At 31.4% G+C, this 27,487-nt stretch overlaps 2 protein-coding genes and 1 long non-coding RNA gene across 3 annotated transcripts in view; 2 read left to right on the top strand and 1 right to left on the bottom strand.

Moving 5' to 3' along the window:
- The window catches only part of LOC126746648 (metabotropic glutamate receptor 2-like), a 593,383-nt gene that overhangs the window by 229,719 nt on the left and 336,177 nt on the right, over positions 1-27,487 (top strand). The gene's annotated exons all lie outside the window — the stretch shown is intronic.
- Positions 12,988-13,694, top strand: LOC126746654 (uncharacterized). Its single transcript, XM_050454993.1, has 4 exons — positions 12,988-13,155; positions 13,217-13,346; positions 13,400-13,477; positions 13,533-13,694. The coding sequence occupies exons 1-4, from the start codon at positions 13,062-13,064 to the stop codon at positions 13,612-13,614; spliced, it is 384 nt and encodes a 127-aa protein (XP_050310950.1). The 5' UTR covers positions 12,988-13,061; the 3' UTR covers positions 13,615-13,694.
- On the bottom strand, positions 18,524-18,805 carry LOC126746657 (uncharacterized). Its single transcript, XR_007663943.1, has 3 exons — positions 18,767-18,805; positions 18,637-18,708; positions 18,524-18,580 (listed from the first exon to the last, which is right to left on the bottom strand). It is a non-coding gene; the product is annotated as an uncharacterized LOC126746657 (long non-coding RNA).

Here is a 27,487-nt window from a genome sequence, read left to right as displayed (position 1 = left end):
GTTTATTTGAGAAAATATGTATGCGCAAAAGATAAATTAATTAAATGTGTAACCAAGCATCAGAAACATGGATGAATAGATCACTGCATGGATCTGTTGCAAAGTAAAAGTCATGGTAGATAGTAGACCTTTGGGCAAGCCTATTGACAGAGTCGATGAAATAATTATTAAATACATTGGAAATATCGCTTTGCTTTCTGTTCTCTAATTCTCTCAACTATTATTACTTTAGGTACTAGCTTTTTCCTAGGCCTTACTGATAAATGTGCATTTATTATATTATAAGCCGTTTTGAATTTATACAGAGATCACAAAGTGCTGATTTTTCATTGATAAAATCAGGAGTTATCTAAGAACACTTGTCTACACTAGAGTTTCTCTTAGGTCGGGTTAAAAATGGAAATAAGATATTGTACAAAATTGAAAAAAATATGTAAATCCTTCCTCCATGCCAGAGTCCTATAAGTCAGTCAAGAATCCATTATTCTTTAGTTAGTAGAAATTTAAAGCAATTTTTGTTTTTCTCAGTTCAATAGTCTTGATTTTATTAACGACGCTTCTCATAAGTACTAAAACTGAACCAGCGCGTGAGAGTTTCCTGCATAAGCAGCTAATGTGTATTCGCATAGTTTAAAGTATTGTAGTTCTTCACCACTTAAAACACTGATAAATACTATCTATGCAATCTGTTTAATCCCAACTCTTGGGTGATATATTTTAAAACAAGCTATGCTATGTCGGGCGTCATTTTATACAATTTTGATCTTTGACACTGTCCCAGAATATGCTATATATGCAATCACTTCCTTTTAATTTTTTTATTATATATAATATAGTTACTTAAAAATTAAACTTCAGTAAACTAGAAGCTCCTTTACTATAAGTTCGTTTTTTCTCCTACAACCATATTATGGCTTCTCCGTCTAACATATACATATAAAGCCGCTCTTAAATCACACAAACAAATATAATTTACTCAGGATATGGTGGTTCGTAAAATAAATTATGCAGCTAGTTCACGCAGAGGGATAAAGATTCACGTGAGTTTTCCCGAACTTTGAAGACTTTCTAAAATCTATGCATAAATTATGGCAGAATCCGTTTAAAAGTTCCGCCTTCAGGTTCACTTCCGTTTTAAAGTTTTAGGTTTAAACTGTCATAGATGCATGTTGGTGTAAACTTAGTCTTGGTTTTAAAAGTTTGGTTTTGACATCTTTGTTAATTAGGAAATGCATTAGTTAATGTTAAAGTTTTTAGCCGTTTGGGGAAAATAATTTACTTAAGCAAAATTAATGCTTTCGTTAAAAATATTAATATTTTTATCAAAGTTATTTTAATTTAGGTCATTTAAGGTTTCGTATATTGGTGATTTGTAACTAAAATGTATAAAAACCATAAAAAGTTTTAAAGCACTTTTTGTGTGAATTTTTTTTTTAAATATACCATCTATCCATTAAAACTTATAATTTGTTATCTCTAGTAGCGGACTTGTGTTTGATAAGAGGAAATGTAATTTTTTTTTTTAATTTGACTCCTTATTAATTAATATTTTATTTAATAGGTTAACCTAAATTTTATCTTGATATAGAACAACAGCACGAAAATGATCATTATATCTATCAAAAATATATTGTGGATCATCATTCATTGTAATGTTAATTTTAAAATAAAAAAAAAAACATTATCTATACTAAAAGCTGAATTCTCATAATACTTATTCCAGTTACCGTACTAGATCAAAACTAATTTGAATTTATTATTATTATTTCAAAACAGAATACGAAAAAGGATCTGGCACTGAGACATTTTTTATTTCCATTCCTAAGTGCTAAATAACTATGTGTCTTTGTGGACCTCACAAAGGCCTTCGATGCCTTATATCTTTAAAAATTAATTAATAACCGTCACCAGATTACCACTAAAATAAAACTTTCAGAAGTTATTACTATGTAAAATTGATGATATTAATTAAAATTGATGATTTTATTACTATGTAAAATTGATGATATTAATAGTGATCTTAATGTTGTGAACTGTAGAGTAAAACAGGAAACAGTTTTAGGTCCATTGCTATTTGAATTTTATTGCATCTGGGTTAATACTTGGTTCAAGGAAACAACTTTACATTAAAGCTTATATATGGTCAACAGTCATCAACTATTAATCCTTAGCAGAAATGTATAATCGTAAAAGAGGATCATAATTAGATCATAAAAGTCTGAAATTTGCTCCTCAGACAGGTTATTCAGGTTCGTAACATCATATAAATAAACGACGATATATTGGACCTCGTGATGCATTATCTACAAGGCAGATTTTGGTAAGTTCTTGGTTCCTAGATAACTATGAAAGATAACTATTTTCTACTAAAGTTTAAAGTAATATTGCCCAACTGCAAGACATTATAGCTGTATACACTGTATACACTCGTCAAGCTATATACTATCAATAGTTTAAATTCTTACTCTTAGTTACCGGGTGTAGAAAATGGCCACAAAATTTATCAGTTAACATATGGCAGGGGCCTTGAAAAGGGGCGAGGGAATTCTTTGTATCTACACTAACTTCTCCAAGGCATTTGATAGGGTAAACAATTAGATGCTATCAAACCATGACAAACTTCTTTGCCTTGACATATCAAGCTCACTCTTGGACTAGTTGGGGAGAGTCATCAATCGTGCGATTCCAATTATCTGGATCAAAAACATCCCGGATGATAGTCTTCTCAGAAATTTCATCTAGGTCCTTTAACCTTTTACGTTTAATTGTTTTAGCAACAATTACTTTCTTCAGAGTAATTTTCATCCAGAGTAAAGCCATGCACTTGACTTGGGTGTCAGGTAATGCTATAGATCCTTATATTGCCTCTACATATAAAATCATAGTTTTCAAAAAAGTGCGTAAGCCTTATAAGGACCTGATATGATTTCTATTTGCAGTCTTAGTTGATATACATTTAAACTTTTTATTGAGCTTGCTTTTTTAATAAATAAAAAATGTATAACTTGTGCATGTATTTTAACAGAACAAAGCCTTTATCAAATTTTTACCATTTTCGTTCACATTTCCTAATGCACATACTCTCTTTGTGAAACTACATTGCATATGAGGCAGTAAATAATAGAATTGTATTTGCATGAAAAGCATATGACAGGTTTAATTTACGGGCCAGTCAGTCGGTGCGTGAAAATCTATAGCTGATCCCCACTTCATCAAATAATTAATGATTTTCCCCCCAAGTTGTTGGGTAATGAAGCAAGAGGAATGCGTCCCGCACCCTGCCTGATTACGATCAACATATTTTGTAGTGAATTATGGGTTAAAGGGGGAAAAGGGTGACTTACTAGGGCTTACTAACGCTTTTTTGCATTTCGTTCGGAAATGACTTACAATAAAGCCACGCTTGATTTATTTTGTGGTGGTAGATTTATAAGATTAGATAAGGGTATGCATAATTTGGTTTATTTCTTAATATTGGTTTAATTTTACACTTGATTGCTTGATTGCATAATTATGAAAATAAGTTATACATTGAAAGTACGCAAAGGCACACAAGGGAATAATATTAGAATATAGAACATAAGATGATACGATTACGATAATCTATATTTATATCTATTATTATTATTATAGTTAAAGTCTATAACGCAATGGCTTTAAGGAGACTTCGGTCTTCTGTCTTCCCTCTTCCGTCTACAAATATCATGTTTAGATCTAAAGCAAATACTGAAGCAAACGTATGGAATGTGAAGCATATGTGGGGTAAACCACTACAAAATAAGCTGTTTTTAATGCCTCTAGAAAAATGTATCTTTATAGATAAGGTAGTAAATATATTACTTTTGGAAGTCGACCCATCAGGCCATCTATAGCTTCTTTCTATAGAAGTACCGCTTCAGCATCAATTTTCAGAAATCTTTAAAAAGCTCTTGAATTTCTTAGGGTAAATGCAACTCTATTTATTTTATTGATACTTAGCAATAGTCTAATGGCTGTAAGTCAATCTTCAACAAACTTGTAAGCAAGAACGGATTCTTACAGTACAGAATGCTCTCATATTTTCCGTGTCATGAGCAAACAGTATATTATAGTTATAAGCGTGATCCACCACAGAAAGATCGAAAATATAAACCAAGAAGAGTAATGTCGTGATCCTTCAGAAACTTTAATGTTTCTAATTTTTCACAACACATTATTTGTTGACACTAAACAACTGACATATTTCAGTTTAATTTTCAGATCAATATTTTATAGAATATAAAGCTGAGATTTTAATAAGGATTGTATGATCGATGCAGTCTAATGCTTTACTCAGGTCTATTGGTCATTCTATTCCAGATTTTCAAAACCATTAGGTGTTTTGCTTGTCTAAGTAATACAAGACCGATTAATATTTTCCACTTAGGCGATAACAAATTTTCCTTCTAAAAAATATATTTGATATTTTAAAAAAAGATGCAAGTACCATATATTTTCTTATCTATCAAAATACAACTTATTACTTTAGTTTCTAAAGCACTAATCCTCAAATTAATATTTAGGGAATATGCAAATCAGACTTGAGACCTAATTAGAAAGACTTTAGGGTCTGAATGTCTAAAGAAATATGTGTTATTTGCGCATATAATATTTAGTCCAAGCATAATTCAAAGGTTTAAAAATACAGTTTCTTTGAGGTACATATCAAAACTCTTTGAAAACCTTACCTGATTAATAAATGAAGAATAAAATAGTTTTTTTGCCACAGCTTCTGTAACTACAAAGTATCTACTTAGAAATCGCTGGTGAATTTATGCTCTAAATACTGATTTTTCAAAAGCCTTTGATTACGTCAACTATGATGTTCATTTATAAATCCGGAAAACCTTTTGTATTACATAAATACTTAATCTTCTGGTAGAATATTTAGGTGTTATCTGGCTTGCTTCAGACATCTAAGCTTAAGTTTTTACTTTTTAGTATTTATGTTAATCAAAGGTGCTACCATCATCTTACATACTTCAGTAGTTCTTTTCCAACATCCCACAACCACGTTTCGCCTTTATAGGCTACCGTAGTTAATAAATTAGCTTAATAATATAACTTTATTACTTGTAACATGCAATTTACAAACACTCTACCGGTATTTCAAACCCTAAAATTATCATTTATTATTGTTATTAACCTAAAACAAGCCAGGAGTAGCATTGAATTTAAATAACGAGCCACTTATTTCTGGCTAAAACCCCAGATGAGAAAGCCAGGCTATTACTTTTATGAGGTGTTAGCGCTGCGCTGCATTCGCGCTAATTGAATAATGCAAGCTTTAACACGCTATAGAGCGGCCTGCCGGAAATTTCCTGGGAAGCATTAATTGACCTTTTAAGTTTCTATAATGTTTGATGATGGAGTGTTGTAAAGTTGGAGGCTACATAAAACAGATTTAGGTGTTAGGCGAAAATTTGAGGTTAGGCACAACTATTTATAATGGAGTATTGGTTTTCCTATAAAAAATTTGTGTAAGGAAAATTAAACTCCTTACTCTCTTTTTTATGCTGTTTAGATATTTTCAATTTCTTTATTCACCCCGATGGGATGGCAATTTTTATTCCTAAACTATTTTTATCTGCTAATATATTTTATGTTTGTTTGACCTATATTAATTTAAGTAATGATGTAAAGAACTACTGCAGCGTTTTTATTAAATCTTCAGTTTTCTTGCACTAAAATGGAAAAACTAATGATAAGCAATATGCTTGCACTATTAGGTTTAGATCAGGCAGCAGTGTAAAAATGGATGAGAGGCAACAATTAATGGCAAAAAATTATCATTTAAAATATCAGTATTAAATATATTGGAATTGCTCAAGATAAAATAGCCCATATCTTTATTTATTTAAGAAATAATCTGAATAAAACTGAAAAAGAAGGAGTCTAAGATCATCGACATGAAAGATGTCAATCAGAACTAATAAACAAACTGATATCATCGGTAAATAGTAAAACAAGAACAGGCTATAGTGAGGCTATGGCATCCCTGAGGTTGCCTTAATCTCGTCCGATAAAAGGTCATTAACTTTAACTAAAAAAGCTACGGAATTACAAGAATAAAGGTCTCAATCAACGTACACAAGTATCAATTGGTAGCTCTTAAGGGTTTACCCGGCTAAAGGCCTTAGAGGAGTTTTTAAAATAAAGTAATGAGTTTTTAAAATATAGAGATTCTTGCTAAGCCTTTGAAACTATCACGATTTTTTGCCAATAAATTAAAAACTGCTTAATATCTGCAAAATGGTTGTATTAACCAGGAAATATGTAAAAACCTTTTTAATAATGAAACCTATTAATTTTCCAACAAAACTAAAATTAATTAAATAGATAGATATATTAGGTTTTAACTTCTTTAGATTTTCGTAAAGCCTTTGACAGTATTACGATTTTTTCAATCCATGGAAAAACTGCTCAACTACTCCAAAATGGTCGTGTTTATCAGGACATTTGTAAGAACCTTTTTTATAAAGAAATTCATTAATATTTATGCGAAACTAAAATTAATAAGATTGTTATATAATATTTTAAAACATTTGTTTTTTTTTTGTAAAGCCTTAGACTGTATTATGAGTTTTTGCAGTTCATGGAAACTCGTTAACTCCAAACCAGAAAATTTATAACATTTTAGATAACCAAACTCATTGGTTTTAAAGCAAAACTAAAATCAATAAAATTGACTTATTAGTTTTCAAAGTATTTAGATTTTTGTAAAGCCTTTGACAGGATCACGATTTTTTGCAACCCATGGAAAAACTGCTTAATTATTTCAAAATTGTTGCATTGACCAGGACATTTGTACGGACTCTTTTGATAAAGAAACCCATTGATCTTTATGCAAAACTAAAATTATTAAAATTACAATATAATTTTATAAAACACTTTTGTATAGCCTTGACAATAGGTATTTTATTTTTTTGAATTCCATGGAGAATTTGGAAACCATGGATTTCTCTAACAAAAAAAATTATTGATGTTTAAGCTAAATCAAAGTCAACAAAATTGATATAGTAGGTTTTAAAATAATTTGATTTTTGTAAAGCCTTTAATAGTATCAAGATTTTGTTAATCCATTGAAAAACTCTTTAAAAACTGCAAAACAATTGCATTTACCAGAAAGTATATAAGAACCTTTTTATTAATGAAACTGATTAATTTTAAAGCAAAACTAAAATCAATAAATTTGATATATAAGTTTTCAAAATATTTATATTTTTGTAAAGCCTTTGACAGTATCACGATTTTTGAAATCCATGAAAAAACTGCAGAACTACTTCAAAATAGTTGTAGAATGAATATAAGAATCTTTTTAATAAATAAAGTCATCAATGCTTAGTTGAAACTAAAATCAATAAAACTGTTATAACATTTTTCAAAATATTTAGATTTTTGTAAAGCTTTTAACAGTATCGTCAGTAAGATTTCCTATTTTAATCAAAAACTATTTACATTAACATTAAAATGACTGTAGTTACAAGGAAACGTAAAATAAAAAAGGGAGAAGAAACGATAAGAAACCAGAAAGGCCTACATCAATCAGAACATCAAACATAAAAATGAATAACTTGAAAATAGCAAAATTCCCACAAAAATAATCCCTGATCTGCGTGAATCCATCTACAAAGGAAAGTAACATCGTGCAATTTCTTAAAAGCAAAACTTGACATTACTTATATCTAAATATAAGTGCTTTAAGATAAAGATTCAGAATGACTATCAAAAAAGCTCTTTCAAGGTCAAAATCCCTCTTGACCATAAAAACCACATGGCACTTTGTGGCCAATTGGAGTAAGCTTGACCATTTCCAGAATCTATAGAGCCCTGTACTTAACTAGAAAAGGAAATAGGGCACTCAAGCTTCGACTAAATATCCTATTAATACCTTTTCCTTGAGGAATAAAGGACGTGATTTAGAAGCACTTTTTGCTGAGGTCAATCCATCCTATAGTTAAATATATCTAACCGAGCATATTATCTTAAAAAAGGGGAGGTGGCAAATTTAAAAACTATACATCTTACTAACTTGCTGACGAGTATCTCATGTATAGGCCTGATAGATTATATTTATAATTTACTGAAGTTAGCTACAAATAAGTTGTTTCCCTAAAAAAAGTAGAGATATGAATGAATACTAAGTTAACCATGTTTCTTATAAATAGACAGTTTAGTTTCAATAATATTCATTTCACCACTTTAGCTTTATTGGACCTGCTTAATATGTACTTAAGGAGGCGGAGGGCTTTAATAAGAGACATATGTTAAAATAACATGTTGTGACTTCTCGAAGGTTTTTAATTGTGTGTCTCATGAGATCACAACACCTATGCGTAGTTAGTTATCTGAGGGACAGGCAACAAAATGTTTAATAATAAAATTTCATGGGGTAAGGAGCTGACGCGACGGCATCAGTGTATACATAAGGAATCTATTTTGAGATTATTATCACTGTTATAATAACCAATTTAGAGACAATTTTGGAGTATGAAATTGAAGCAAATGAAAGCAAGTCACAAAATCACAAATTATTACTCTCCGATGCTGTATAACAAACTACTAGCTACAACCAAAAACCTGCAACAGCTTTCTTTTAAATTAAAAAATAAGGAAATTTTTCATTTCACAAGCTACTTATGCTATGCTACCTAGTATCTTATAAAATATTTGCAGCTATTTACTCTCAATACATGACAGCAGATAGCATGCAAATGTCTTGCCTCACAATATTGAATGCAAAATGTGCATCATTAACTGCGGTTTATAAGCCGCCTCCAATTCCAATAAATTCTTTTATTGATGCAAGTGAATATTGTGAAATTTTTACTAGAGATATTACCTTAAACTTATTTAATACAAACGATAAGGAAAAAGCAATCGTAAATAGGTAGATGTCATCACTAAATTCTTTTTGGTTACAGCAATTTGTTGGTATTCCAACTAGGGTGACAAATGAGACCGAAACTTGCATTGACCATTTTTTTGCAAAATTGAAAAGCGACCTATCGGCTAAGTCATTTATCCTAATTAGAGACATAAGAGATCACTTTCCGATTATGCTACAAATTGACTCGCAAGTGAGGCATATTCAAAACACACACAAAAATACGTATCAAATAATTACAAATTTTTTAATTTAATCAAAAACGAATTTTGCAACTTTAGCAACTCACAAATTCACAGCAAAACTTATAGACATTTAAAACTCATGTAAAATTAAAAAAAATCTAACAAACATAAAGCAAGAAAGATAAAAGAATGGATATCCACGGAGCTAATAATTGCTATTCGTAAGAGGGACAAATTAAAAAAAATTGGCTAAAAACTTTAGTGCACAACCGAAAAATGAGTATAAACAGTTTAGAGATTACGTGAACGATCTAATAAAAAAAACCAAATTTGAATATTATAAGAACCGACTTTCGCAAAATAGTAAAATTAATAAAAAAAATTTATCAAATCATAAAGAATGCGACAAACACAAAAACAGACAGGAAGATGGAAGCAAGCATAGTGAACGTCAATGGCAAGAAATTTACATCAAATAAAGATATCGCTAACTATTGCAATAATTACTTCATAAATATTGAAAATAAAATTAAAGAAAAAATGAAGCCACCGGAGAAAGGCATTGCTATTACCGACATCCTAGAACCACCAAATAATTCAATATATTTAACACCGGTAAACACAAATGAGATAATTAAACATATTTTAACATTAAAAGTAGTGAAAGAATTCCAACGTGAGCCATAAAAATAGCAAATAACTGTATAGCAAAGCCTTTGAGCCATATTATAAACTCTATTTTCACAAACGGCTCAATACCAAAATATTTTAAACAGTCGATTGTCACGTCAATACATAAGAAAGGCTCCACAGCAAAAATGGAGAATTATCGCCCAATCAGTCTAATAAACAATTTTTTAAAAATTTTAGAAGAATGCATTAAAGATCGTTTAAAAACATTTTTCAATTTACTTGGAGTTTTATCAGTTAACCAATTTGTCTTTTCAGAGGGTATTAGTACAGCACATGCTATATATAAAGTAACATCAGAAGTCACTAAAGACCTAAACAACGGTAAAAAATGCATAGCTATTTTTATTGATCTTGTTAAGGCCTTTGATACTGTTCCTCACAATATCCTTTTAGATACGTTAGAGCATTATGGGGTTAGAGGTATAGCAAAAACGATACTCCAAAATTACTTTGAAGAGAGATAACAATACGTCAAACTAAATGGTACCCTCAGCGATCCAGACATAATAAACATAGATGTGCCACAGGGTACAATACTGGGACCAATTCTATTTGTCATATACATAAATTCTTTGCTTAAACTAAAAATATCTGGCCAAATAGTCAGCTTTGCAAAGCTTGCTGGGAAGAATGAAAAACAACTTTAAAAAATATTTTGCGTATGGGTTTTGGGCAAGTAAGAGATTGGTTATCTACCCAGAAACTCACGATTAACATCGAAAAAACAAATTATATAGCTTTTTCCTTACGTAACAGGAGCAGCCACTTTTTACCAGTATCACTGTCAACACTAGAAGAAACGAAGTAATCACAGAAACCCACAAAACAAAATATCTTGGAATTATAATTGACCCAAACTTAAAATGAAGTGATCATATTTATTATCTTTGTGGTAAATTCCGAAACCTAAAATTTTATGTTCTTCGAGAAATACCGGGCAACAAATTGTGTTTGGTTGTGTATAAATCTTTAGCCGAGTCTCTTCTTTTTTATTGCATAATAGTATGGGGTGGTACTTACAAGTCTACTCTTCAGCCGTTAAAAGTTATCCAAAATTCCATTCCTCAAGTAATTTATAAGAAAAATAGACTTTACTCAACTGAGCTACCATACAACTCTATATTAGTGATATAAATCATCTTTATATAGAAAAAGTATGTTCTTTTGTACATAGAACTAATATTTAAAAAAAATAAATCACGCATTCCCATGGTACCAGAAGTAATATGCATAACAATCTTACTTTGCCACAGAATCATAAGCAAATTAACCTTCATTTTATAGATTATTTAGGAGCAAAATTTAATCCCCTCTGATATTAAGAATATAACCGTTGATTGAAAAGGGAATCTTCAATCAACGATATAACTAATAATCAGAAAGTCTTCAGTCGGAAGGTCAAGAATTATATTCATGAAAATTTTAATAGCTTATGGATATTATTAGGATAATTTTATTACTCAAAAAATAATAGGCTATAGTGCAGATTACCAACTAATTTAATGTATTATTGTACTATTAATGTATATGTACTGTAGTTTTTGGCTACTTAAATTATTCATTTAAAGAACTTTAAGAAAGCGCTGGAATCCAAACACGGTAATTATAAAGAAATTTCTTTAATAATATATTTTTATATAGGCATACACGTACTTAATATAAGTATTAAGTTACTTTTATAAGAATTTATGAAATTATTAACGAAATTTTTAAATTATAAATAAATGAAATGAAATCTTTTTATAGTTCACTTTATTAATTCGCGCAAATATGTATTCCCGTACATTCCTTCAAATATTTCACCTCAGGTTCTAAACAATTTTCCAAAAGGTAAGACTATAAAAATTTCTTTCAAGTTTTATGAAGCCGCCTCGCAATAATCTTAATTTATTCTATCAATATCTTTGAGTCCTCGAGCGTCCTTGCACGCGAATCAAAGCTCCCCCAGATGCTAAAAGCAAATATTTGAATGTCAATGCGATATTCCCGTTAAATCGGAGACAGCTGCACCGTTCCCAACAGGTCTGCCAGGATTGTTTTATTTTCTTTATCCTGCAGATATGACCGATATGGCAGTTACAGTTCTCGCGATGAAAGAGACCTTAAATATCAAAGGTATCCATAAATAAAGCATCTGAGATAAGATAGTAAATAAATAAATTGAAACACGCAAGTCAATTTCGTGGTACTTCTAATTATTATAATAATATATTTAATAATACATTTTATACAAATTGTTCCGTGCCTTTATCACCTTTAATTAGTTGAAACTGTTAAAGGATCGAACTGTAAAATATAGTAAGTGAGTCTGGGGTTAAGCAATCTGTTGCTTATTCTGGATAAGGGTAAGTAACAATTATAAATCGTAATTTGTAAATCTTATCAGTTAATATAACAATTTACCATTAATGAGGTGCAACTTGCTGTCTACATATCTCCCTATTAAAGGAGAATAAAACGTTGGAATTTTAGAAAAGGGACAGATAGCATATTAAACCATGGTATTACCAAATGATATCCAAAAATTTTGTCACTAATAAAGTGCATCTAGTTAACTTCCTATTAAATAAGGATGAAAAGATTGAATTTTGGAGAATATGCAGACAGCATATTAAACCGAGATATTGGTAAATGTTAAATAATCATATTGCCAATATTAAGATGCAATATGCTATTTACATACCTGCCTATTGCAAGAAAATGGAACGATGGATATTTGAAAAAGGTGCAGACAGCATACTGAACCGCAATATTAGGAAATGATAAAAAGACAAATTGTCATTATTGAGGTGCAATATTCTGACTACATATTTTCCTATGGCAAGAGGATGCAACGATTGGTGGTAATTAACTTAAACAACAAAATAGGAGCAAATCAGTGCAAAAACTATGAAAACATTTAACGTATTTACATTTTTATATCAATATTATGACTGACATAGTCGAAACCTTTAGAGAAATTGCATTAAATTTGCTTATTGGTTTGTTGGCACTCAAGGTATTTCAAAATATAATTTAACTGTGCGTTTTCAATTTAGATTTAAGAGATATAGTAAATTAATTTTTTGATATTTCTGTACTTAATTGTGATGCAATAACTAATAAAAAAGGTAACTAAAAAAGAATATATCGGTAACGATCCAATTACATTTTAGCTATAAAAAGAAGTTATAACTATTAACAGTTAAATTTTAATGTATTTTTTATTAAACACTCATGCCTTATTTTTAGTTATTCCATAGCCATTATAAACTCAACAGTCTAACCTCATATTTAAGATGAATCCTTCCTTTTTCTTTTTAATACTTCTTTCACTGGCTTTCACTGGCCTATTAGGAGGTTCCGTTAGAAGATTTTGGCTTAAAACTGTAGGTAATTATTAATATATAACTACTTATTTATTAAAACCTCATAATAAAAATTTTTATCAAAGTTGATTGGGAAAATAGAACATGCTGGTCTAGTCGTACTGGTATAGTAAAATTTGGTGAAAAAAAAGAGGTGATGAGAAAATGTGCTGTAGTATTTTGCGATGCAAAAAATGCGACGCTTAGAGGTTTGGGGTAAGTAAAAGCGATTTTGTTTTCAAAGATATCACGAGTTTTTTAATTTTTAGTTGTAGGGGCGTAAATAGGCATCCAGAAATTGAGCCATTCAAGCCTTTTCCGAGTTGCTGTAAATCCCGTAACAAAAAGTAATATTTCTCTCCACATTTTTTGTATAGAATTAATTTTAATATGATATTATAGCAAACCACCATCCAAACCGTGTTTGGAACCTGGTCGTTGCTCAGGCTTCAGGTTGGCTGGGTCAGTAACGGTCAGGATTTAATATTATATTGCCATCCAATGGCCTAGAGGCATAAAACATAATAATTGCATAAACATAATAAAGGCTTTGCGACATTTGAAGAGGGTTTTCTTATGCTTAGGGTCCTTTTTTATACTTCATAACATTGTTAATAGCTTAGAGTACCTTTATAATTCCTTACTTTTTACTTAATCTTATGCACACAAGAAACGCTAAGTCATATGGTTTTTATAGATGTATTTGGTAATCACGTAAATGTAAGCTACATTAAATTCAATTCATTAATTTTAAAAACTTTATTTAAATCACATAAATATTTAGTCTTTAGCTAAGTAAAACGATTTACGTCATTCGACTGGGATTTTTTTTTCGAACTCGCGCTTCGGGAAACTTTTTATTAAAAATTTAATAATAATCCGATAATAATGGCTCGTTTAATTTGGTAAGTATTAAAACTTATTAAATTATGAAAAAAGATACCTAAGTCTTCCATAAGTGACTTACTTCTTCAACTTTAGGAAACTTTTTCTAAGTAAGATGGACATGTTACTAATAGCTCTAAGGGCCTTTGGAAGTACTTGCTGACTTTCTGAATGCAGAATCTTTAGCAATTGTTCAAAATACTAATACGGGTTTTGTTTTTATAACAAAAATGTAATAAACATTCCATCTTTCTTCCCATGTTTTTTTTTAAATATGGTTAAGTTGTTACACTACTAATATAATGAATTAAATTGCCGACATTTTAGAAATATTTTTCTTATCGTACACATTGGAATACTGTTGTCTAAGCTCAATAAATATGTTGAGGAAGTAGTCGATTCTTGCAGTGGAGTTAATAGAACAATGAGTAACTAAAAGTTTTTCGGTCATTTTTCACTAAATTTATTTAAAAAAACTATTAATCCAACATGTATCGGACATATAACATTTCAACAATTAAGGGGCTCAATCATTATTTTATAAGTTCTAGTGCTCCAGACAAGGTTAAAATACATGAGACAAAGCTTGGATTTACAAAATCTCAAAACTACATAATTAACAATAGGTCAATATTAATACGTCCCCACAAAATAAAATCAAGAGGAACTAAATCGGGTGATCTCGCGGGCCAATCGATAGTAATCTTCTAAAATCTTCTAATCCATCTACCAGGAAACGTTTCATCCAGAAGCTGCCGTACTAGTATTGCATCATCAGGAGGAGCCCCGTCTTGATGAAATATCGCATTTTCTTCATGGCAGCGTTGGTCGTTTTCCATAATTTCAATCAATGCTGGGTTAACGGCATTTTCTAAAAGATCATATCTCGATTTAAATTTCCCTGTAAGAAAAATGGTTCAATTATGTGATCATCAAAAATACCAACTTTGTTGCCTTAGATTTATTTCGGACCAGTACTGACAATTATGACGTGCCATTGAGAAAAAATGAATATCCGTCTGAGAAGCAAACATTTAAAAGATAGTTGGGATTATTTGAAATTAGTATCATTTTCATTTAGTTCTCAAACCCCCTTCCATTTAAAAAAATAAGGGTGAATGTCGCCCCCGCTAAGGAATTGAAGTTGTGGAGTTGAAAAAACAGGAAGTTAAAAAATTAAAAACAAAAAATCGACGGGTGCGAGCGTTTTTGTTTTGTCAATCAAGAAAAAATCAAAGAAAAAAAAAATTCTTAAAACCATCGCTAAAAGTATTAAACAATGGTATTGTTTTAAAATCTTTGACAAGCTGTCATACTGCAAAAACTCAAGTTAACAATTTCAAACTTGGCAGTTGTAACTAGAATAAAAAGACGTTTAAAATATCACAAAATCACTTGACCTCCACTTCTATTTAGGATTTTGAGGGTAGTTACAACCTCCGCTAAGGGGTTAAAAGTATTAATAAAAATTGTCCCCCGAAAATCCAAAATCGACAGGTTCGAGCATTTTTACAAAAAGGGTCTCGCGACTCCCTGCTACCCCAATCTCGCTTGTTTGTTTACATTCTGAATAAAGAATCCTTACTTTTGCTGTTGATCAATTGATTTACTTTCTTATTGTCCAGAAAATATTGTTTTTGAATAAGCGTGTCTTGTAACTTCCCTCCACCCTTACTCACGAACTTGTTTACAATCTGGATGCAGAATCCTAAGATTTACTGCTGATCGACTGATTATCTTTTTTATTTTCTAGAAAACTTTATTTTAAAGAAACCATTAATCATGCATGCATATAAATATCGGTTTGTCAAGCCTTTGGAAATACTTATTGAACATTCTGAAAACATTCCTCAACTTCACTTCTAACTGACTTACATTTTGGTTCCATACGCATATTTTTACTTAAAAGAATGATAAGCATGTGTTAATTACTTTTAAGGTAATACTAAATAACTCTATTGGTGCGGAATCTTCGGTCTTTTTTTCAAAGGTAATTACTCTTCCAGTCTTCATGACTTCTGGAAGCAGAATTCTTAGACTTATACTTCTGACTACTTACAATTTTTAATCTACAGGACACTTTTAAGGCATGGCTTTGATACTGAAGTTAACATGTGCACAAATTTCTTATCATGCCACTTCAGGGCTAACATGTTTTCAGTGGATGCGCTCTCAACTTCTCCTTTTTTTATGGGCTTACGAAACTCTGGCATCCCCTTTCTGGTGGCTTTCACAGTTCCAGTTCCTCCGGTTTCTTGCGTCACTAAGTACTCAAATAATTCTGGACTGGTGTACCAGTTATCTACATACAAAATATGTTTTTTATTATAGTATTCTTTCATTAGGGTACCAACAATCTGTCCAGATTTTCCCAAACTTTCCATTTTCTGATCCATTATAGTTGTTGAACCAGTGTATATAATAAACCCCAAAATGTAACCACTCTCCACGACGCATATTTCAAAAAGCTTTATACCAAATCTATGTCTTTTTCACGAAATATATTGTTTAAAAGAAAGCCGACCCTTCCATAAAATTAAACTTTCGTCAATACACAGATCTTGGAACGGGTAAAAACTGGAACTAAATTTAGTCTTAATTTGTTCCACTACGGGACTGATTTTTCTTAAAGCGCCATCTTGAGGATTTTCGCTATTGGAAAAATGAAGGGCATATAGTATCTCTAGAAAACGATCTCTGGCAAATACTGATGAAAAAAATGGTGTTATAATAAGATAGTTTGTAGACCAGTAATCTTTCAGTTTTGGTTTTTCAACAATGCCCATCAAGATACACAATCCAAAAAATCGATAAAGCTCTGCCAACTCTACATCTTTCCATGGGGATTTATTTTCACATTTTTTTCTTATCATATATGTTTGTTTCTTTGACAACTAAACTTATTAGGGCTTCATCAAAAAAGTTAAGAAAAAAATCAAGTTCGCAAGACGTTTCACTAAATGAACGAATCGGTTATACCTGAGTTCGAGATATTGAACTCGAATATTTTTGGTGTAAATTCTTTATAAAATTTCCAAATAAAATCCTTAGGTGTTCTTTTTAGTTTCTGCTGTGGACCTTCATTGCAAATGTCGTCAGTTTGTTGATGATTTTCTATATTTCTGTCTAAAACAAACAGCTCCTCGTCATCGGAAGAGGTGAAGTGCTCACTTCCACTTGGTTGGTACTCATCGAGAGAGTCATCATCGTCACCGATATGGCCATCGTCACTGCTAGATTCTCCATCCATTATTCTTTGCGCTTCACGATCTAGCTCTCGTTGTCCAAGCCGTCGACGCAAATCCATCTTTCCTATTATTTATAGTAATATAAAAACCAAACACGCGTACTCTAAATACTAGTAAATTTGTCGAATTTTATGTGATACCAACCCGTGCATTCTAAAAACGATTAAATGCGTCCGATTTGCTGCAATACAAGCAATTGCACGCGTTCTCGCAGTCGACTGGCTGGCTGTACCTCCCACACGTTCGACGCCAACCCATAAAGCGCATGTGCCGTTATAGTACGGCACCCGTCCCTACCCGTTGGTTTTCTGATGTCGTCCTAGACAGAGGCGCGCATAAATCTGCCTGTCCCGAATGGGTTAATTAAAAAATAATTTTTTAGGTGTATGAAACTTTTAAATGACCTTAATTAATGAATTTTAGATGCTCACTTTAAGTTAGATATTCTTGTATTGATTATGGAATAAGTCATATTAATCGTATAAAAAATAGTTTTTTTTTTAAATAAATAAAAGAGCATAAACTGTACATTTTTCCAGATTAATATTATAACTAAAAGAAACCGTAATATCCTTAACTTCAATTAAATCAATACTTAAGATGTGTGCTTCTTTGTTGTTACTTTATCTCTGAGCTGGCTCATAAACTGCTATATAACTACAGACGTATAAACGCTTTTATTAGCTGAAAGCAATAAACCTTGAACTAATCTAGATTGTGTGAAGTTGCAAGTATACAACCGCATGTGTAGCAATTTGAACGGCTCCAACCGGTTTAATTGTCAATTTCGAAATAACGGTTACGCCGAGTATTGAGAATTTCCTTAAAGACAGACAGCTGGTGACGTATTGTAAATTGGAAAATCTATGTTAAGGGTTACTTAAGTGGATAAGACTATAAAGATCTAGGGTGTCTTAAATTTAAGATTAGATTTCGTTGGACAGCCTAAGAAAGTACAAATTTTGTCAAAATAATATAGTAATCAACGTTTGCTTATTTACTTTAGATTTTTCAAATGTAAGCTACTAAAGACATTAAAAAAATTGTATAATTTGCATTAGTGCTTTCTGATTTCTAGAAAGCACTCACAGACTCAATTACATCTGAAGACTACAGGGGAAGAACGACCTAAGTCACATTTTTATATTTTTGAGAAAAACGAATTTGAAAGTTTGAAGACTTCCATGCAAAATAATAAAAAATAAATCGTTAAAAAAAAAAATAAACAGAATTTTGGAAAAAAAAAAAATTGAAGATTCCTTCTCTTCGGTGTACCGAGAAACGATCCAAGTCCACAAGAATTAGGTTTGAACGCCGCTATAACAAGAATACAACATTACTAAGGACCTTAATATTTGACCGTTGTAACTTACCTTCATTCCGAAGTAGCGCGTCATGTTTGGCACGGACATTATAATAGACATTGGTATTGATAGTTACTTTTGCTAAAAAAGAAATGACCTTATTATTAGTAGAAAATATAAATTCATCGCTGTCACTTACCATATCTGCATCATCTACAGTCCTATTATTAGCATGATAAGGCAAACTAGTGTAGTAGATTTGTGACGTTTCATCTACAAGCTTCTTAAGTTCCTGCAGTTAGTCATACTTCAACTTGGATATAGGAATGAGGCCATTGTAAAGTTTGTCCGGTGTTGCAGCCGCTATGCCTGGCCTTGTAGGTATTAGAACAAAACTTGACATAGCTCCATTGTAACTTTCTCGCATTTGAATTGTTCGTGGATGTTGATGGCTTATTATTAGTTCTTTTATTGGCATTGTTGGAAATGGACAGGTTTTTTTATATTAAGGGGTTAAAAATTTTGTCCATGCATGGAAAATGTCTGTAGTACACTCAATAACATTAAATGGCATTAGTTTAACCCTAGCACTTTTAAAAACCTCGACCCATTGGGATGGAACTTCAACTCTTGTTTTCTGTTTGATAAGAGCAAAGTCTTTATCGCAGTCTAAGTACGAGTGCCCCCGAATTGGAAATGTAATTTTGATTTTATCAGAGCTACCTTCTTTATGGACCATATGATGTAAGAGGCGTATAATGGTAAAATTCTTATTTTGGCCTACGCATGAGTCGCAAAATATTTCCAAACATCTAACAGATTGTCCTAGAATATTATGGCAAAAATCATGTAATAACCTTTCTTGGCAATAGTCTCAGGGTATGTATAAAAAACAGCCTCATAGGTTAAGAGCTTATGAATATTAAAACTAACAAAGGTCAATTGCTTTTTGTAGTATACATCATTGGTAGTGATGTTGGGTGTAGGAAGATTTTTGGAAAAGTGCATGGTTATAGCTTCAATTGACTCATTTTTTCTGGACTGTATTTGAGCGTGTCGCTTTCTAGTATAGAAAGTAGCTGCTGTAAGTTTATGCAATTTATTTTCATTTTCCAAACCTTTAATTTCATTTTGTAATTCCAACTGTGCCTCGTTTTCGATAGTGTTCTTTAGTTTCTCTTGTAGTGACTTCATTTTAACTATGTGTTCATCACACACACTACACGTATCGGAGCAAAGATACCCGAAACTAATATTAAAATCTTTGACGAAAATTTGTCTATATGCTTCATAACTTATTGGGTCATTGGGGAATTTGTCGTCGTACATTTTGCGCATTTTCTTAACGTTGAGCTCTTCAGGGAGATAAATCTTTGATGATTTTTTAAGGCTATAATGTGACTTCCTACTTTTAAAAGATTTTATGTGGTTACGCACATTTGCGATTAACTGAGAGCTCAATTGGTGAGAGCGATTCTAATGTTTCCCCCTCATATCAGCAAAACAATAACCGCCTTTCTTTAGGTAGTCTTTCATAGTCATAATACGGCGATTGGTAATCCCGTGTAACGATATAAAAGCTTTTTGACATACCTGAATTTCTTCCATCATGCCGCCCTCACAATCCAATTTAATTCTTACTTTAAACGTATACGAGTTATCTCTTAGCCTTGCTGTATTCCCGTTTTGTCTAGGTCTTCTTCTACTAACATTCTTAATCCCGATTAATCCGCATAAATCGCTGTTTGACTATTTATATTTTCTAAGCTCTTAAAGTTTTGAATGATTTTTCATCTTTTTTCAGCGGATATAACCTCAAAACAATGAAATCTTTTGCAGCCACATGCATTACCCGCCTCATAAGTATGATTTCTCAAAAATTTTGCTGCATCACTTACACGTCTAAGCTTTAGTCTTTTTTTACTTTATTTTTTACCTTCTTTTTTCAAAACACTTAAAGGTATATCACTATCACTACTATTACTTTTTTCCTATATTTCAAGATAGCAAAACAAACAATACACAACGCCAACAACCTTTTAGGACGATACGACAATAACGACTAAAATGCTAACGAATCTTAAACGATTTAAGCGGACACATTGTGGACTTCGACCATTCTTTGTCGAGTTCGGGCGGACTCGGATCGTTATTCTAAAGTGTACCAAATTTATATCGCTGATTTTAGTGGACTACGATCGATATTCTGAAGAATATTTTATGGCACGTTAAAGTACCAGGGAAAGGGTATAAAAATAGCAAATAATCAAAAATTTTACAGTTTTGGACTTCCCCTGTGGTCTTCATCTGTGAAACACAAGATTGCAACATTAATATTAACATAATATGGAACACAATTCTTTTTGTTTTCAGAACACTTCTTGCTACTAATTCAGCTTTTTCTTAGGGAATATATAAGAGTACTTGAAAATATAGAACCAGCTCATACACTAGAATACTATATCGCCAAAAATTGTCAGCCTGTAAACTAAGCCTTGAATGAACTCTTTATCGTATTACTTCAATCCAGTAAAATATGAAATTTTCTTTGAAATGTCAGGTTTTATTCTATTTAATAATAAAAAACATAATGCTGGTATTATTTTTTGATATTAATTACTGTAGGGTGTAGGAAGAAATCATGCGACTTTTAGATATAATTTAACATTTTATATAAACTAAAAGTAAATATAATGATTATGATTAATTCTTTTAGTTCCTTTTAAATCTTATATAATTTTTTAAATTTAATTAAAAAAAGGTAAATAAATTTTTTTAGTAGAAAAATAAATATCTCTAACATACGTGTAAAGTATGCTAGAGAATAAAAATATATTTTAATTCGTAATAAAACTAATTAAAGGCATGAATTTAGAAAAATTATGTAATATAAATTTTTGGGTAATAGTCTACTTCTTCTTTCAGACGTACATATTATTTTCTATTATGTCGTACAAATGTGCATATTATTATTCTTTGATTTGTTATTCTTTTTTTAAAAATCATCAGTTTTTGATGATAGTTTGAGGAAGCCAGCAGATTGATTAAAGACTTTTTATTGTAAAGCCATTAACTCACTGGTTATTTCAATAAGGAAAATATTCCAGTTTCACTGTTTTTGTTAACATATATGACAACGCTGCTTGCTACGACAATTCTCGATACGATAAAGATGACTAGTAGGGAGACCGGGGACAATTAAAACAATTTCCAAATATTTATTTTTTCTCTCTATATTAAAGGAAACATATAGCCTTGTATATTATTTCAATTGTCCCGGAGACGGGGACAGTTTAAACACAAACCAGGGACAGTTGAAACACCATTAAGAATAAACAAAATATTTATTTTAATACTAAAATAACATTCAATTTAGAAATACGAAGAAAAAAACCTTGATACATATAATTTTTACACTTAAATAAAACCATTTTTTTTTATTCAAAAGATTTAAACAACATATTAATTATCCTAATGCTGAAATAAAGATAAATTAGCTAATAATTAGCTGATAAGTAGAATTTTTATTCTGACATGCAGTTATGACAGATAGACAAATGTTCTTAACGAGTGCATTCTACATGTGACCATTGGTGGCAATCAACGCATTGCACCCATTTTTCCCTTGAACGGCTATTTCTATACGATTCCAAACATACTAAACAAAAACAGTCTTCATTGTTACTGCTGCTATCGTCCTGACTATTCTGTTGACGAATTTTTTTGGACACTGGTATTTTTTGATGTATTTTTTGGATCACCAATTTTTTTTTCACTTTCTTCTTTTTTTTTATTCATATTCTTGTTGAATAGCATCTTTTTCTGGTGTGTCCGTATAAATGGTGGATTTTCTACTTTTGCGTTTCCCTGTAGTTTTCCGTGGAAGAGCTTTTAGTAACGGCCTTATTATCTCAGGTGAAAACACATCCAAAGCGAGATTAGAGGCTGAATGGGCACTTGTAGATGCAACTGGAGGCGGGGTGCTTGGCGGCTCTAACGAAACAGTCCCGCTCGTTGACGCTCTTGGAGAGTTAGAATTTAATAATTTTGGAAAAGAATCAGTGCTGCTTAAATCTTTATTCTCTCTTGAACCTACTGCCTGGACTTCTTGGGGGATATTTAACTGCAAATTTTCGGGAGCACGTCTGTCAGTTACATATGATGGAGCAAAATCTAAAGCCGTAAAAATATCTCGATTAAACGGCCATATACCAGTGCACTGGAATCTAGCAACAATATTAGATTGTGTTAAAACCATAGAGAGACCCTGTTTAAGGATGCTGGGGATGTCATAAATTGTCATCGTTTTGCCTGGGTTGTTTCTCATCCAAGAATCGCAAGTTGAATTTACAGCTTTTTTAAATGGACCATAAATCGATCGATTCGAAGGTTGTAGTTTATGTGAACAGTGTAAGGAAAATAAGAGGACAACAATGTCGTTTCCTTTGCAAAAGTCCAAGCATGGTATGCTTACATGAGATTGATGTTATCTATTAAAGGCAAAACTTTATTTTCAAATGAACTGTTGGTATGTTTTTGAAAGTGTCTTAAGTATAGCAAGAACCATCTTCTTGCATCCATTCACTAGCATTTCCTGCTCCAATGCACCCAGGTGAATTCTCACAAATGAAATGATCCTGATATCATAATCTTGGAAACATAAAGATTGGTGGGATGCTACTTCCAATTGCATTTACCGCTATTGCCACTGTAACCAAAATGCCACGTTCTCCTGATGTAAGTGCCCCTACCTGTTTCCATCCCTTTTCTGCTACGATTTTAGCAGGTTTTTGTGCCGTCGTAACACCGGTTTCATCTATATTATAAATGTCCTTCGCTTGGAATTTATATCTGTCTATTACCGTGGCAAGATTGTCAAAGAAAAGTTGTACATTTGTTGGGTTAAAACTGGTCGCTCTTGAAAGGCTTGTAGCCTGGGGACAACGAATTGGTAGTTCAGGATTACGTTTCATAAACCCGGAAAACCAATCTTCTTCTGCTAATGAGTTTTTAGTCCATGTATTCGGCATATTCAATGAATATTTTACGGCTATTTAGTAGGCCAGTTTACGTATTTCTTTTGGCAATAGCCGGAAAATATTTGAGATGCCTTTATTATGTATTTTTCCTGCTCAACATTAAATACTCGTCATACGCACCTATATCCCATTGCTATAGTTTCAGTGGACCCTTGTTCAATAGATTCTTTCTTTTTCTTAATAAATCTACTTAATGTAACATGACTCAGTTCAAACAAATCTGCCGCAGACCTTGAAACACAAATGCAGGATGCTGCATTTTCAATAAGCTCCCTATACGTATTTTCGTAAACCAAGTTGTATTTGGTACCCCTAATTGTTTTCCTGACCCGTTCACGTGGCATTCTATAACAAAATAATAGCCCTCAGAGAGTTTGTTACAATCAGTTAATCAGTTTACGAAAAAATAATACCAAAAGCCTTCTATAAATTATGTTTCAACCGTCCCCGTAAAATTATTTACATCTTGTTTCAATTGTCCCCTTCAGGTTTTTTTTGGCAAAATATTATTTTTCTTTAAACTCTTTAATTAAAACTAACAAGTTTAGGCTGCTAAACCTAAGCAAAAACATAAAAAAATTGATTAAATGGTGTACTTACACTTAAATTTCTTGTTTCCACACTTTTTAGATGAAAAGTAAATATTACTTTGTTGACATAAAATAAGAGAGCCGAGCGCAAACACACCCACTTTGCTCAACTGCTAGTTTCACACTGTCGAGCAGAAATGTGGAATTAGTCAAACGTTGTGAGGCTGCGTACACGAGTTTTTACTTTCGCGTCTAAAAAAAATGGCGACTGTTTCAACCGTCCTCTGTTTCAATTGTCCCCGGTCTCCTATAAAGGTCTGGCAAACTTGGGTCTGAGGTGCGTTATCTTTTAACAAAAGATCACGCGTTAAAAGAAACTTAATAGTGTTTGTCTATTTCCTCCTCTACTAACAAGAGCTCATTCTCTCTGTATATATACCCATGACTGACGCGCTTGCGTTATTGCCAATTGCATTACAATTTTTTTCTTTAAAGATAAATTCAGAAATATTTAACATGAAACACATTATTTAACTCGTACATTATAAATGAAACAACTCCTATCAGAAAAAAATTATTATGAATTAATCTTAATATCGGCCAAACAGTCATATAAATATTAAAATTTCAATCGTAAATGATGTGCCTCAACGATTGGTAACATAAATTATTTGCCGATTCCACTTATGACTTGAAATTAGGGTTTTGATTGCAAAGGGAATTTATATGCATATCATATCACTTTAACCCTTAAATTATTGGGATTATGCATTATGCTCAGAAAGCTGTTTGGAAATTATGAGCAGTCAGGTTCTTGAAATTAATATATTAATTCTATGGCTGTAGGAATAACAGTTCTCTATCCAGAAATTGTAGTTGTAAGTATATTTACTAATATTTCAGCAGTTATCCTTTCCTTGGTTTTAAAGGATGGCATGAAATTAATTAATCTGTGCTACTAAGTAGCTCTTCTATAGCAACTTGTTTGTTTAATATAAGACTTTTAAAGTTTTTTTTTTCGTAGAAGAATAATACCTTGTTTGAACTATTTTATAAAAAAAAAATAATATCTAGTTTCATGTTAGTCATTTACGAATGCGTCCATTAAGCAAAAGAATTTAGCTGAATAACGGTTGATTTTTTATTAATTTTCGAAAATATTCTTGTAACAGTCTTATTTTTTTATATCTTTTTTATGCTATTTTTGCAGGTCTTTTAGTCTTTTTTAACATATTATGGTAAATACCTTTTACCTATGCTAAATCTAAAGCTACGTCTTAAGGTAACCGTATTGATGTATAAATATCATATTCAGAATTATGTGATACTTTTATAAATTGTGGTCTTATGACGTGTAATAAAATCATGTTATATTTCATGTTCTAAGCTTGCTATAATATTGCTATAAATATAGTGATGTCATTTAACATACCGTCAACTAAAAGTATAAATGTCAAAAGAACTTCCCTGCAAGAAATTTTAAAGGAGGCGGGAGAAATAATAATTGTTAAAAAAACCTTTTAAGCACTAAACCATCTTCGTAAGTATCACAAAACCGTTCTTGTACATCAGAAAATGAATAGACAAGATATCATCATGCTACTTAGAAGTTAGTTTGATAATTATTAATCTGACGTTGAGAATCTCGATAACTTCTTAAGCAAATAGAATACAGTGAGTTAAAGCCCCTGTTTTAACCTCCTAATAAATCTAAGCTTCTCAGGACTACAGACGTGATAGCTAAAACGTGGCGTAATCAAGATGAATTAGTTTAATTTAATTTTCTTTATAAAATTGACTTATTAAAATATCTTTTTCAAGATCTCTGCTTTTTTTAACTTCTCTATAATTTTGAAACTTAAAAATGTCTTTTTCATGATGCAGTTTAAATACTCTAATCAAATACCATAAAAAGTCGAGAATTATCATACCAAGCTTGACAAAACGGTGAAACTAAAAGACTTATGTTACGAGGTGATTCTTATGGAATTTAGAGAAAACTGTTTAATAATCATTAATCTTAATTTTGGCATCCTTATGAATATTCTTTTATCAATGACTCTATTCTAGGTTTCAACGTACCGCAATTGTAAAGAGTAAAAACTTCAAACTCCTTAGGAAATTTTACGTTTGCTTATTCTTAGATACACTCAATAAAGAACAAGCATTTGCTAAAGGATCTTTATCTATAAAGATTTCGAGTGTCTGATATTATAGACATCTTAAATAATACACATCTATTACACAATACTACAATCACAATTAAAGGACTCCACTTATTAAAATAACGAGTGAGTTAATGGGTTGATAAATAATAAAAATTTTTAAGTCATTATTCAATTTACTGGTTTCTTCAGACCATCGTTGGAAACAGATGATGTTGACATGTTTTTATATGTTTTTTTCACTTCGCGCATCATAAACTACGTTGTCAATCACCTTAGGGTTAAGATAGGCAGCTTAGCTTTAACTTCGCCAGTAAGTTATTATTATTATTATTATTATTATTATTATTATTATTATTATTATTATTATTATTATTATTATTATTATTATTATTATTATTATTATTATTATTATTATTATTATTATTATTATTATTATTATAAATGACAACACTGCTTGCTGCAATAGTTCTTGACGTGATAATGATGAACAGTATACAGACCAGTACCAGTATACAGTATACAGTAACTCGAAAAAGGACAACGATATAGTTTTCACAAAAGCCGATAAGGAATCGTGCTTACTTGCGTTCAAAAGGGACGATTACATAAATAAAGTAATGGAATTTCTAAACACAGAAGACTTTGAAAAGGTCGACAGAGATCCCACAGGTCCATCATTTAATAAATTAAAAAAAAGTCTTAGACATGACCTTTGTAACCTTAGAATTTTTTAATTCAACAAAACAAAAACTATATCCCATGAACCCTTAAACACCTCTATTATATGGGTTGCCAAAAGTCCTTAAAACGAGCATGCCAATTAGACCTGTGATTTCCTTTGTTGACTCCCCTTTTTAAAAGTTATCATCTTGGCTTAATAACGTCCTTAAAAATGTCTCAAACTTTAAAGCGCCATATTCTGTAACAAATTCAGTGAATTTTGCCACGATCATTCAGAATGTTCACGTTCCAGATATAGCTCAGCTTATATCGCTAGACGTGAAAAACTTATTTCCAAGCATTCCATCCGCTGATTGTCTGGTCTTAGTTAAAGAGCTCCTCGGGGGGGAACTTGATTTACTCTTGGTGGAAAATCTACTTTTGATTCTTTCTACTGTGTTAGATCAAAATGTTTTGCAATTTAACAACCGTTTTTTAAACAAAATGGGCTCTTGTTTATCGC

The sequence above is a fragment of the Anthonomus grandis genome, chromosome 17, assembly GCF_022605725.1.
Source record: "Anthonomus grandis grandis chromosome 17, icAntGran1.3, whole genome shotgun sequence".
In the NCBI taxonomy this organism is placed as follows: domain Eukaryota; kingdom Metazoa; phylum Arthropoda; class Insecta; order Coleoptera; family Curculionidae; genus Anthonomus; species Anthonomus grandis.
The sequence above is the reverse complement of the archived record's forward strand: the minus strand, read 5'-3'. Positions and strand labels throughout refer to the sequence as shown.